The sequence below is a fragment of the Lutjanus erythropterus genome, chromosome 7, assembly GCF_056507025.1.
Source record: "Lutjanus erythropterus isolate fLutEry1 chromosome 7, fLutEry1.hap2, whole genome shotgun sequence".
Lineage (NCBI taxonomy): Eukaryota > Metazoa > Chordata > Actinopteri > Lutjaniformes > Lutjanidae > Lutjanus > Lutjanus erythropterus.
This window is the reverse complement of record NC_139323.1, coordinates 19,700,004-19,714,221: the sequence shown is the minus strand read 5'-3', so window position 1 is coordinate 19,714,221 and position 14,218 is coordinate 19,700,004. Positions and strand designations below refer to the sequence as shown.

The 14,218-nt window shown below is 38.8% G+C and overlaps 1 protein-coding gene across 5 annotated transcripts in view; it reads left to right on the top strand.

Moving 5' to 3' along the window:
- The window catches only part of ap3d1 (adaptor related protein complex 3 subunit delta 1), a 34,350-nt gene extending 23,150 nt beyond the window's left edge, over positions 1 to 11,200 (top strand). For 2 of the 5 annotated variants that reach the window (XM_084723095.1, XM_084723093.1), the window contains 11 exons: positions 730 to 783; positions 3,467 to 3,580; positions 3,857 to 4,012; positions 5,334 to 5,381; positions 6,278 to 6,298; positions 6,655 to 6,844; positions 7,026 to 7,114; positions 7,994 to 8,079; positions 8,741 to 8,862; positions 9,211 to 9,290; positions 10,451 to 11,200. In XM_084723095.1, coding sequence (XP_084579221.1) covers positions 730 to 783; positions 3,467 to 3,580; positions 3,857 to 4,012; positions 5,334 to 5,381; positions 6,278 to 6,298; positions 6,655 to 6,844; positions 7,026 to 7,114; positions 7,994 to 8,079; positions 8,741 to 8,862; positions 9,211 to 9,290; positions 10,451 to 10,546 — 1,056 coding nt within the window. In that variant the 3' untranslated portion in view covers positions 10,547 to 11,200. The remainder of the gene's footprint in view (positions 1 to 729; positions 784 to 3,466; positions 3,581 to 3,856; positions 4,013 to 5,333; positions 5,382 to 6,277; positions 6,299 to 6,654; positions 6,845 to 7,025; positions 7,115 to 7,993; positions 8,080 to 8,740; positions 8,863 to 9,210; positions 9,291 to 10,450) is intronic. The other 3 variants (XM_084723094.1, XM_084723097.1, XM_084723096.1) reach the window with 2 other exon arrangements.
- The last annotated feature ends 3,018 nt before the right edge of the window (positions 11,201 to 14,218 follow it).

Here is a 14,218-nt window from a genome sequence, read left to right as displayed (position 1 = left end):
CACATACATACATTCTGAATTTGATTCCTACGTGTTCCAAAAAAGTTGGGACAGAGCGATGTTTACCACAGTGATACATCACCTTTTCTTTTAACAACACTCACTAAGTATTTGGGAACTGAGGATACTAACTGTTGAAGTTAACATGTTAATCTTTTGAATGTTCCAAACAGGTGTTTTTTGACCATTCAACAAATTTCCCGATCTTTTTTGCCCCTGTTCCAACTTTTTTGAAACCTGTTGCAGGCATCAATTTCAGAATGAGTCTATATTTAAAAAAAAAAAAAAACAGTGAACTTTATCTGTTTAGACAGTCATTCAATTAAATACAAGTCAAAAAGGATTTGCAAAATATTGCATTTTATTTATTTTTTTATTCTGTATTTATTTACCTTTACACAATGTCCCAACTTTTTTGGAATTAGGGTTATATATGCAGCCTACAACTTTTGCTAAAAGGTTAACATGCAAACAGATATCTTTGATCATTTTCATTGACTCAGCGCTCCCATTGCTTCTTCCCAGCCTGTCTTTCAATCAGCTTTAGTGATCAAGTATCGGTTTCCCCGTAGCTGACTGTGCAGTCTCTTGCCAAATACTTGATTTATTCATGAAATAGAACAGTGTAATCTCTGTATCCATTTTCATGAATAGTAGAAAGATACAGAACCTGTTTGGCCCTCACCCCTCTCACCTCCTCGCACTCCTCTCCCTCCCTCCCTTTTCTAGGTTTCGGATCTGGATTTCTGGCTCTCAAACGCTCCAGTGCCCTCTAACACCCAGGTTGAGTCACCCCCATCTTTCTTTCCTCCCCTCATCTCTCCAGTTTCTACATTCCTCTTTCATAGCTCCTGTGTTTTATTGATCTACTTCATACGTTGGTTTTTGCCACGTTCCCCCTCTTGATTTGCAGTTATTTTTTCACATCTTCCACACCTTTTTGACATGACTTCCTCTCTTTCACAGGTCACATAACACTTTTCCTCTCTCATCCTCCAGCCTTCACTATGTTTTCTAGCATGTGTGTATGTATGTCTGTGTGCCCAGTGCACGTGTTTGTCTCACAATGCCAGTGGTTCTCTTCCTCAGCTTTTGTTTTGCTCGCTGGGTGTTGTGTCAGTCTTGAGGTCAAAGTAGATGCCTTGTTGTTGTTATCATTGTGTTGATGGTGGTGACAAGTTGAGCAGAGATTGTCTGAGGTTCCCTGGAATCTGGCCTGGAGTCTTTTTGTTCCTGTCGTCACCACATGTGTCCTCTGACTGCTTCCTCCATGATCACATGTGAGGTCGTGCTCATCTTTGTTTCTGTTTGACCTTTTGAGAGTCACAAGAGAAAACATAAAACATCTTTTACAACAATTCCCAAAATATTCCAAGAAGTAGGGTTACGAGTAAAGGTACCCTGTGGATTTTTTGGGCACTAGTTGCACTATGGAGCAATGTTTATATGAAGAGTCCCTGTTTTGTTTGTTCACACATGGATGCACACATTGGTAGCACAACATCCAAATTTCAGGTCATGTGAACCAATCACGATAATTGTTTGCAATGACTTCCAGAGAAAAAACTGTCACATACATACAAATGGCAGCAACATGGTGAATGTTTTCTTTTTTCAAGATGTCATTTCAATTTGTATACATGTCATTCATCTAAAATGCAAGTTTAATGCTTTCACTATTCATGTTATGTTTGACACCTAATTTACCTGCCAGACCACAGACTAAAGAAAATAACAGTTTAAGTTTACCCAAAACTAGCAGATAGTCTGACTTTTGGATAGATTGGGTTTATCAGAGACGCTAGCAAAGCAACGCCGTGCATAAAATAATCCCAGCAGAAATGTCAGGTAGGTCAGGACACCATTAAACTACATCTGTAAACATTACAGTTACAGCTGAAAATAACAACAGGAATAAAGAAGTTTGCAGATTTTACATGTCCCCGTAATTCAAAAACTCCCCATTTTGTACCTGGAAGTAAGTGTGCTGTAATGTTGCAACACGCCAACAAACTCAATGAAAAAGAAATATTAATGTAAACAATTCAGGATCTGAAGATGTTTTATGAAGAAGGAAATACATTTAGCATATTTGTTAGACCTCAAGGACACACACAGTGTTTTTGGGCAAAAAAAGTGATTGTAAACAGCTTTTGTTTCTTTACAAGAAATCTTCACAGGGCATCTTTTAACTTGATCTTAACTAATAATGGCAAAAATAAGAATCATAATTTATATGAATGTCATAATTTCCATTTACAAAAAAAGGATATTTTGATGGCAAAAACTTGCCATTAAGTTAAAGCCCAACTGATACTGGACTTTTGGGGCCAATATAGGGAGTAAAAACTTCCACCATCAGTATATCAGCCGGTACTTAAAATAGTTCTAAGTAACTATAAATGACAAACACAAATGGAACCAAATATAAGAATAAAATGCTGCCTATTAAAAACAGTTTGCATTATGTTAAAATAAAAATTAAAATATATAAATAAAGAGTTTTCAATCAGACAACATATACTGGTACCCCAATACTGATAAAGACTGATATACCTCTGATAATCCAATATTGGGCAGATAATATCAGCTGACCAATATATCTTCCTGTTTCTACATTAAATATAGACTCGATTGTTTGAGATCAAGGATTTGTTACCTTTGGACAGAGCCAGGCTAGCTGTTTCGCCCTGTGGCTGATAGTCCCAGCTCCATATTGATCAAACAGATATGAGCAAGCGTATTTAACAAAATGTCACAGTACTCCTGTAACCACACAAGCTAACTGTAGACTTTGTTTTGTACCTTCCGCACCCTTACATCTGTAGAAAATGTGCATTCCATAAAAACTGGTTCAGCGGCCGTTTTAACTGTGGTTTTTAAAGATTTCTGTTTTTAATCATGTGAGCTGTCAGCCCTTAAGTGAAAGTATTTCTGACCTAGAAACATGACCTTTTTAAAAATGTGCCTCATCATGTATATGAGGAAGACTTGTTTCTCTGTGGGCTGTCACACTAACATAACAGATAAGAATCTGACTTACTGTATAGGACGCTTATATTAGCATGTATGAAGACTGTCAGTAGGATCCAGTAAATGAGGCTCTTTGAATCTGGTAGCAGCAGGTAGTTGGTTGGTACAGTTGATAGAACAGTCCCAAAACAAAGCAACAGCACATGTGTCGATACCTGCAGACATATTTGTTGGTTTCTCAGGCTCATCTGTGGTTTATTTATTTGGCTGGTTAGTAGTCTTGCATGTAATCAGGTTTATGTTTGTGGTGTCGCAGAGCTCAGTGGGTTACTGCTGATCATGAATGACTTCTTTATGAATGACTGAGTGAATTCACTAACTCACTTCTCTATCAGCACAGAAATGGCAAACACTGCTGTATGTGTTAACATGCTACGGCTGCTCAATGCTAATGCCTCCATGTGTTTTTGTGGTGGTGTTTGCATGTGAACAGGAAGCAACAACAGTAGCAGCAGCAGCAGAAGCAGCCCCCGTGCCCGAGGCAGCCTCAGGCACGGCGCCAGACTCGGAGCCCGACGAGCCCAAAGACACGGAGGTGGAGGAGACTGTGAGTCACCATCAATGATGCGATAATTACGAAGTAGAAAGTTTGGCTGCAGTTTGAGAGATTCCAGTTCACAATGACCTGACAGGATGCAGCACATTCACAGCTCTCATTCTCACATGTTTGTGTGAATGATGTATCAGAGACCCGCCAGTTCTTAGGTGCTCTCTGGAGTGAATATTTTTACCAGCAGCCATGTTTCATCACCAATTCAGTTTTCAACTTCATTGAGTCCCCAATAAATTGTTTCCATCTTTCTTGTGGTTTTCCAATGATTAGAAGTCATCCAAACACAAGAAGAAGAAGCAGAAAAAGGAGAAGGAAGAGAAGGAGAAGAAAAAGAAGAAGAAACATCATCACCATCATCACCACAGTGATGGAGGTGGAGAGGAGTCGGTGCAGAATGGCACCGTGGAGGAGGAAGAGCCTCTGCCGGTCAGTATTGACTGCAGCAGTAGTAATTTTGACAGGAAATTTTTATACAGTTTTAGTCATATTCTAGTAATTTGAAAAAAATTAGTTTTGTTAAAGTGTAATTTATTGTTAAACATTTCTCTGCCCAAGGAAATATCTATTAACTTATTAGCATTGACATTTTGTATAATACATTTCTTTTCCTCTCTCCCATCTTGTGTCTATCATTAAGTATACTACATTTCTTTAGAAGTGCATTCCTCTTTTATGTCAATTTGAGGACAATGACTTTTCACTCGTATTATCTTCAGCGTGTCAGTTTATCTTTTAATTTACTAGTCAAGATTCACAACTCTCTCTCTCTCTTAGCTTGTATTGTGTTTGAAATTTAGCAAAAATGCACCAGCTCAAGTTAGCAAGTAAAATAATGATGATAATAATGGACTTTATTTATATAGCAAATTTCAAAACACAGTTACAAAGTACTTTGCAATAAAAGCAGAACACATTTGGCTGGGGGGGGACTAAACACATTACAAACACAAGGAGAGTAAAACTAAAACTGAATTTTGGAATGACACCATGCGGTTTACAAAGGGTCTTGTTTTCTTTGACATAAAATGTTAATTTTACCCATATGTCTGTTGTCTTTCTTCCAAACATTTTTGTACAGTTTATGAGACATGCAGCAGTGCATGCTAATTGAATTCCCAGGTAGATCAGTACCATCCAGCTGTGTGCATCTAACCTCCCTACCACACAAAGAGACTGGGTCTCTTCCCAGCTCAACTCTCCTCAACATTTTTGTCTTGTTTTCATTAGTTAATGAAAATTTCAGTAGATTTCGTCATAGGTTTTATAATCAAATTTCTTTTTATTTAGTTATCGGGTAATTTTCGTCAATGCAAAAATGTTATTGCCAAAAATTATGACGTACAGTATTAGTCAACAAAATTTATAGCCTCAGCCAGAAGTGTGAATGAAGACATTCAGTAGACTCTGAGCAAAACTTACCCATGTTTTTATTTTATGCAACAATAGATTGGCACCCTTGCGTCATTCTGTACTTTCCTCGTGATTTAATATTGCTGTTGGGGGGGGGGGGCACAAGTTACTTCTTTCAAAGCATGTGGGCAGTAAAATTTATTATCACTCTCATCTGTGCCCTCCAAGCTCCACTGTTTAAAACCCCTGACCGCTGCACACGCACACATACACACGCACACACACACACAGCCTTGCTTGTTATGCATCAGCTAGGTAGAAGCAGCTCCTGTTGCCTAGTTAGCATACTGAGTGACAGAGAATGCCTGATCTGACCTGAGCTCATCTCTCCTTTCAGCCCATGTCCAATTACTGCCTGCTGGCTGAGAACTCCTACATCAAGATGGTGAGTGATGGCGATTGAAATGCTGCTAGTTTTGATGCTACACTCTGAAAATTCAGTTTTAAAGGGATAGTCTGGATCATTTGAAGCGAGGTTGCATGATGTACTTATCGATTGTCAATGTAAACATATAATAAATGGAAGTCAACATGCCCTCAGTTTTAAAGAAGTAGAGAGGAGCACAGAACCTAAAAAATCAGTTTTAGTGTAAGCTATATTTGGAATATTTTCACTGCCTGACCTTGCCATCAGACAGCCTTTTCTGACTGTTATACATGGCAGTGACTCCTGTGTTCTGCAAATTACTGTTTTTGTGAATGGAGTCTGGTTATAATAACATTTCATTTATCATATCTAAGTCTGTATTAATGCTTGTCTAACATGGCTATTCCTGCTGTTAATGACAAAGCACCACACAAATCGTGTTGGGCGTTCTCTATCTCCCTGATTTTAATCTTGTTTACAGTCTTTTATTCACTTTATAATATAGAGGGATTATGAACAGGTTTGTACTAGACATGTGTTTGCTTGCTAGATTACAACACACATCGTTTTGACTTCTTACTGAGAAAGGCAAACATATTTGATCATCTGATTGACCACATGACATTTGCCCTTAAATGACTTGATAGTTGTGTTGCTTTGTCACTGCATACCCATATCACTGCAATACAGTTAATGAGCAAGATGTTACAACCAGTAATAAGATCCAGCTTGTGGAAAAACCTTAGTTTTTTCTATAACAATGAGCAAATTCTAACCTTTACACTGATTCTGTGTGCATAAATGTGGAAACAGTCACACTAATGCTCATGCTTAGGATGTTGATATGAGTGTGAATGTTATCTAAGAGATCAGATCAGATGTAGATCTGTCCTTTTCTCCCCCTCTCTTTAAAGATGATGGAAGATGCTGATGAGGTACTGGTTACAGTTCTGTCAGTGACAGAATCTTTGTTCTAGATGTGCTTCTCCGTGTTGTTGTTGCTCTTCACAGACTGGCCACTGAGGCAGAACATTCATGTTTCTGCAGCAGCAGCTAAGAATGATTCTGTCCTTGTGATTTTCTCCTTGTGCTCAGACTTGTTTCTTGGAAACAGTGATGTGTGCTCTGGTGTTGGGTTTATGAATCAGATCTGCTGTGTTCACTGAGTGCCCTCTTTAACTAGTCATCGCTCAGTTTTTAAAACACAAGGAGAGAGGTTTGAGCAGCTTGAGTTTGAACAGTAATTTCCGGTGCAAGTAAATGTATTTCTTTTTTTTTCCCTCCCACTAAGGTGTATGACATCCAGGGAAACCTGCAGGATGGCAGCCAGGTGGTGGTGTCTGTTATTTTTGAAAACAAGTGTGACAGCTTCCTCAAATCCATGGAGTTTAATGTCCTGGACTCACTGAACTCCAAGCTGCAGAGGCCAGAAGGGTCAGGTCCACATGACGGCCTCACCGTCCCCTTCCAACTTCCACCCGGTCAGTGATCATCTGCTGAATGCTGGTCTTTAATAGAAGAGTTGATTTCCTGAACATTACACTTTAATTTATCTATCTATTATATACAGTGTCGTGTTCACTGTAGTCTTCTTAAATAGTAGCATTAGATTGCAGAAAAGATTTGTTTAGTCTGATTACTGAACATTGCATGCTTTTTCAGGGGTGTCCAATGAGGCACGATTTGTCTTCACCGTGCAGAGCATCGTGATGCCACAGAAACTGAAGGGAACCCTCACTTTCATTGTAAAGGTCAGGAAGAAAACACGCATGAACACACCAAAACAAACATAATTTGCTTTTTAAATTTGGTATCATACTTTAAGGCTGTTGTAGCTTCTATAATGTGTTCTTAAATTGTTAATTGTTGACTGCTCTCATATTCTCCACTTTTTTAAAAATTAGTTGTCAAATATACATACAAATAAGTCTACCTTCCAATATACATCAAATGTTTATAAAAAGAAAAAATATACAAAGGAAAATATACAGAAAGTATAATGAAACAGAAAAGTGCCATCCCCAAACCAACAACAAGCACTGTAGTATAAAAGAAAATTAAAAAAAAATAATTAAATAAAAACAAAACAAAACATAGACATAAGGAATACGGCAAAAAAATGTACAACAATATGACAGTAGCATCAACCACTGAAGCAATCAACTGTTGCCTTCCAGGGATAAGCAAGTCAGATTTTCTGAAGGAAAGAATGCAGAGGTTTCCAAAGTAACCAGAATCTGTCTGATTTATTGAGATCAAGCAGCCAGTTTTTCCAGAGGGAGAAGAGCAGATATCTGTGATATCCTCATGTCAGCTGTGGGGACCTGCAGAGCAGACCATTGCAAGATGCACTTTGTACCCAGAAGTAAAACAATATATTATAATATATATATATATATATATATTTTGTTGGTTCTATTTCTGTGTTGAAAATGTTTGGGGCATCAGGATGGTGTTGTACTAGAGATATTTCAAAGAGAGAGGGAATCCTTAAAAGTGCTTGCTTTTGTTTTAGTTACGGACCTTTCACATAGGTCTTTCTACAACAGCAGAACCAAAGAGAATCAATCAAGTGCCACGTTACCTTGCAGTTGATCATCTTCATCTTCTTTGTTGCTGTGTTCCTACAGAACGAGGACTCCTCCACTCATGAGAAACTGGACTTTAAACTGCACTTTACCTGCACCTCCTACTTAATCACTACTCCCTGCTACAGGTTGGTGTATTAACTGAAACACCCTCCACACCACAGTACAATGGGGTGGGCAGTTCATTAAAAAGTCTAAAATCCAATAATCTGAATTTTAGGCCTTATAATGTCTAAAATACGATGTTGACAGGTCAGGTTTGATTGGATTGTGAAGTTAATGTTAGTTATAAAGATGCATTAACTCCAGTCTTGCTTTTAAATTTTTTGGTTGTTTGTTTTTTGAGGAAAAAAAATTGTAATTGGTCATGCAGCAAAACCAAACCAACATGGAAGCAATGGCCACTACCACTATTATTCTTGGATACACACACCTCTGTGTAGTCATGTTCAGTTAAATGTATTCTGGGACTTTGATTTTTTTTTTTTTTTTTTTTTTTTTGCCAGTGTGATCATGAAATAGGTTTTAAATTGTTTTCATAATGATCTGAAAAAGTCTTACATTTAACTTGTTGGAATCTACAGAAACCCTGTACAACCAACATAATAATGGTAAATTTTTATTGTTTATAAACATTTTTTTTCCCTTGGGCCAAAGAATGTGCTGAGAACATTGTGCCAGTTAGAACTGCAATAAATTCAATAAACAATAAACATTTGGCTATTAGTTTCTTTGTTGTGTTTTCGCTGAGGAGTAATTGAAAACTGACCTGCTGTTTTGTTTGGGCAGTGATGCGTTTGCGAAGCTGCTGGAGTCGGGCGACCTGAAAGGCAGCTCTGTCAGACTGGAGGGAGTCAACATGCCCTTTCACCACCTACTGGCCAGGATCTGCTTCCACCACCATTTCTCTGGTACATATACAGACAACATGCTGTTTTACTATTTGTTTCAAATGACAGATTTTGTCCTAAAACATCAAGGTAGCAGATGGGTAGGTTTGCCACATACAGAATATAACAATGCAGTGTTTGTCAGGAAGTTATAACCATCACAGGAAAACAATTGAAAGTCAGTTTGGTATGTCTCTACGATGGTAAAGTTAACTTGCAGCATGTGATTGTCTTGATCTTGTAGGCCCCACCCATGTGGTAAACCATGTCGTTTACAAGACAGGCTAAGAATAACCAGAATAATTATCATGTGATGCAGTTGCTCTGCGTGTCGCTGACTCTTGTTTTCTTTTTGTCTCATTGGATCAGTTGTGGAGAGGATCGACTCCTGTGCCTCCATGTACAGCAGGTCTATCCAGGGTCACCATGTCTGTCTGCTGGTCAAAACTGTGAGTGAACCAGTGAAGCTCCTCCTTTAACCTCTGTGATTGAGATATTCTTAATCAGTAATTATTATTTGATAACATTTTATTTAAAGACCCCCTCCAGTGATAACTATGTTTTTAACCTTGCTAACATGTCCATGTGGTGTTTTTCATGTGTTACAATGTGTATCGGGGGTGAGATAAGCGGTAAACACCAAAATCTGAGCATTTCATGCTTTGAAATCACAGTGAGCAAGGGCAGTCTCAAAATAACAGATTCAGTCAGGGTGGGTCATAGACCTAAGGAACCAAAGAACCAATCTCGTTAATCAAGGGGATGGATTTATGCATATCATTAGCAGCGATAGCCAGCTCACAGAAGAAACCAGATGTAGATGGCTACCGTGATTAACTAGCAAAACAGAGTAGAAGACAGGTGCAGCTACTCAGGTGTAGAGGGGGTGTGGGGGTGTGGAGAGGGCAGGGGCTGTTTGCATATTCATAAATCCTTGAATACTAAATGAAGGCAAGGTGTGGAGCTATATGCAAGCCAAACTTAAAGAAACCATTTACATTACATTATACTTTCATAAAGATGTCATTTAATGTTACAAGGCTAGTTTGAAAACAGAGTACAGTAATTTAGTTTAAAGAGTTAGCTGATGACAACAGTCAGACAACAGTTAGCTAGTGGCTTAAGACAATTAATGAAATGTTTATGACAAGTCCAAGAGGTACCACTTAAATTGTCCAAGTCCAGGAAATTATTTGTGACTTTGTTACAAAAGCATTTCACAGTGTAATAAAAGGCAAAGGTAAGGTAAAGGAAAATATTCATGACATACTTATGATGGTCTCATGATTGCCAGTGTCTAAACCAACCACATATGACAATTTAACTTGATGTAAAACATAAGTTAAACTGTTTCTTTAAGTTTGATCATGTCAAGTTGTCATAACAGACATCTCAAGCAATGTCCAAATGACATTTAATGGCAGCAGTCATACAATGTGTAACACTCCTTCATGTTCATGACAGTTGTTATGACATGATAATGACAGTCTTATGCACACTCAAATAAAGTGTTACCTATTTATTTATTTATTTTATTTTATTTTATTTTAAGAAGACATTTTAGATTGTGACCTTGATTTTCTCTCTCTGTCCTCTCCTCTCCTCCCAGTCTGGTCAGACAGTGTCCATTGACGCTAAATGTGACGAGCCGACGCTGCTTGGGAATGTGTTGGACGAGATCAAGCAGACCTTCTCTCAGTGCTGATTGTGTCCGACAGCCCCAGGGTGCCCCCCCGACCCCTCCATGCCGCCCCCCCTCCCTTGCTGAAACACAACATAATCACGTTACGAAACACTGCGGCTGGCACTTCCAGTATCGCCCTATTTATTAGTCCTCAGATTCGCAAGATTTCTTTCCCCTTTACCTTCTTCTTCTTCACTCTGTTGTTCCTCTGCACTCTGAGCTCTGTGGTCACTCCCCGACACTTGATGTTGTTTTACAGACTCACTGTGTACATGCACCGTCTCTTCTCTGAAATGCATTCTCATTTTTACCTCCTGGTTTTTGAAGCCCCACAGCTCGCCCTCTTCCTCCCCGACTCTGACTCTGTACTGAGCTCCTCTGCTCTGTCCTGTGTACCTCTCCGCCCTCCACTCTGTCGGCAATTCAGTCTGTGACAGTCATGTAATGTAATGTTGACAACTGGACTTTTGCTGTTGATGGTTGAATTGTGTTTTTACCGTGTTGAAGGTCTTTTTTTTGTCTTTTGTTTGTTTTTGTTTGTTGTTTTGTCTCTTTTTTTTTGTCTGAAGCCTGTCTGCGCCTTTGTCTCGCCCCCTTTCTTTCTGCTCACTAAACATCAGTGTGCGTGCTGCTCTGCTTGTCTATTAAGGCCTCGAGAAAAAAACATGCAATTGACTCTTTCTCAGACTGGTCCTAGCTGGAAAAATGGGGGACTCTAACCTGCTCACCCACCACTGATCTGGTGCCTGGAGAATACCAGACACCGACAGGGAAAACAGTGCAGAGATGAAACCAAAGCTACATATGAGGCGTGGGTTTTAAACTTCTTTCAGAGCCGCTGCCCTACTTGCCTTTTGGCGAGGCTCAGAGCAGATCTGCTAGTGTTAGTTCAACAGAATCCTTGTGTGGCACTGCGGGTGATTTGTAGATCAGTGGCTTTGCTCTGTGCCTTAGCCGTGCAGTCTGACCTACTCCTGCGCATCATGAGTCTCATAGAGCCCCACCTCCCTCCCCAGTATATTCCCTCCCTGATCGACTGTACTATCGTTCCTTTCATGAATCAAACAGGAACTTGAAGACGGGAGAGATTAAAAATTATTGAAGTGTAAACAGGACAGTTTGCTGTCAGTCATCCGTGTCCTCTTCAACTCACAGGTGGTCTGGTTAGTTGTATCGAAGATGTTTTATTATTGTAATACACAGAAGGATACTGTTATTTCTATGAAACCGCTATGTTGCTGAGGGTTGTTAGTAATATTGCATTAAAAGGATAGTTGGGATTATTTGAAGGGGGGTTGTATGAGGTACTTATTGATAGTCAGTTTATTATTAGTTACAGAAGATGCCTGTCGTAGAAGCAGAGAGGAGTACCACCACTGAAGCTAAGCTACTGTAAACAGGGTCAGCAGCAAAACATATTATAGCCACTTAAAAAGGGCCAGCTAAAAAAACTATTAGCTTAGTGTATTTTATATTTAGAATATTTTCACTGCTTTACCTTGCTGTGACGCAGCTTTTTGTGATGGGAAGCTGCCATTATATTAGCCAGATCTTGCTCAACCAGACTTCATTGGCAAAATCAGTCATTTTACCTTGCAAAACATGGGAGTTGTAGGTCTACCGCTGCCTCACTTGTTTAGTTTCTTTGTGTCATTGTGTGACTTTGGTGAATCTGAACTATCCTTTTTTAAACACCAATGTCAAAATAACACAAAAAAGATCGCAGCAGTGTTAGACTGTGTTCTGTGAAGTAAAATGACCAATTTCACAAATGGAGTCTGGATGAGGGAGATCAGAGTGTTATTTTGCTAATGTAACTGTGGTTTTCCATCAGAAAAAGCTGACTGATGGTTAGGAAAAGCAGTGAAAATATTCTTAATAGTTAAATCTCTCTATATATATATTTTTAGGTGGACATTTTAGTTGTTAAAATGCCTGATGCTGGTCACAGCAGTACATTGCTTAAGTTATGTACTGGTACTCCTCTGTGCTTCTCCAAACTGAGGGTGTGTCAACCAGCATCTACTGAAGGTAATAAGTTACCTATACAGCCCCATTTTAAATAATTTGAATTATCCCTGTAAGATAGCTGCCCATGTTACATAAACGTCTCGCTCCCTTTCTTCCCTTTCTTAGAAAAAGTCAAACTACAACTGGCTAAGGAACGACAAAGTTACAACCTGTCTTTATTTTTAAAAACGAGCTGCATATCAGGTTGCTGAAGTTGTTCTCTCTGTAAGCAGAGACTGTTGTGTGGTTTTAGGTTCCCTTTCAATCAGTATTAGGCGACGTGGCTCCCACTGTTAAGGAAGCATCCACTCTGTCAACAGCAGAACGCACTTTTGTCTGTCCTCATGTGAAATCATGTGAAACCTTTACGCCTGCGCCACTTGGACGTTTGCATCACAGCAGCTGCTGCAGCCCGGGCTGGCTGACACCCAGCTGGCGTGTACCCAGATAAAACCCTGATGTTCCTTTTACCTTCAGAAACTGCCTTGCCACTTTTTGTGTTCATTGACATGTCATAATGATGAACATGAACGACCGTTTCTTAAAAAAAAAAAGAAAGAAATGGCCTCCTCTCAGAACTCTCACAGAGGTACTTCTTGATGTTTTAGTTTGTGTCATTCATGTCTGAGGTCACTACCCAGTCCAGCACGACTTAATCTAGTAGTAGCAAGATAAAAACTGACTCGGTAGTGTCTCTGATCATATTTACTGGTAAGGCCCTCGTCACATCTGTCTGCTATTGTAGATAAACAATTATGATGATGTCTATGACCTGAAGATCAGGTCGGTCATTCCATGAGATCTTCTGTCCAGTAGTAGAGTCTGAATACAGAAGCGATCAGCTGTATTTCAGGAATGTCAATAGAAAATAAGTATGTATGTATTCCCTGTTCCTGAAAATGACTGATATAAGTGAAACTGAAAAAAACAACCCCCATAATCACACATTGTCCTAATTCTGATCATTTTTCCTGTGCATATTTGATTAAAATTTGTATATTGCATGATTAGGAATGTACACTTTTTATTTCCCTTTATTTTCTGTTCCATTGACATGCTTACACAAACAAAAAACTTGTCATTCCATTTTGTCCTTTTTTTCTTTACAGTTTTTTTTTATTATGAAGTTTACTTCTCTATTTTTGATGGTATTGTGTTTTTATCTATTCTGAGTTCAGACGATTAAAAAAAAAGTGATATCGTTGAATGTTTTAAATTATTAAACACAGGGGAAGGAAGGGGGTTCTATTTGGTGTCAAGACACCGAGGGCATGGTGCTCCAAACAGTAGAACAGGCTACATGAAGCAGTGTACTGAGAGGCAACCCACTCTGTCTTAATTCTTTATTGGTTCAGTTGTAGTGAGGTTTTTTTTTTTTTCTTTTTTTGCCGAGTTTGGCTTGTGACATTGAAATACGATATACTCTCATATGACTCTGAGTTCTGAAGGTCCTGTCTTTTTATTTCTCCATATTCAATTATCAAGCTGTAAAATGTAAAATGTTTTAAAGGGGACAACATAAATTATCTACATTCCCTTTAAAGAAAGTCCACCCAAATTAAAAAAAATAAAGGCTGTAAGAAGCTGCTGTAGTCTTTTTTTGTGTTACAGTGAACCAATAAACACCCACATATGCCAAAATGTTTAATATCTTTTATGTGTATGAGGAGACAGCCGAATAAT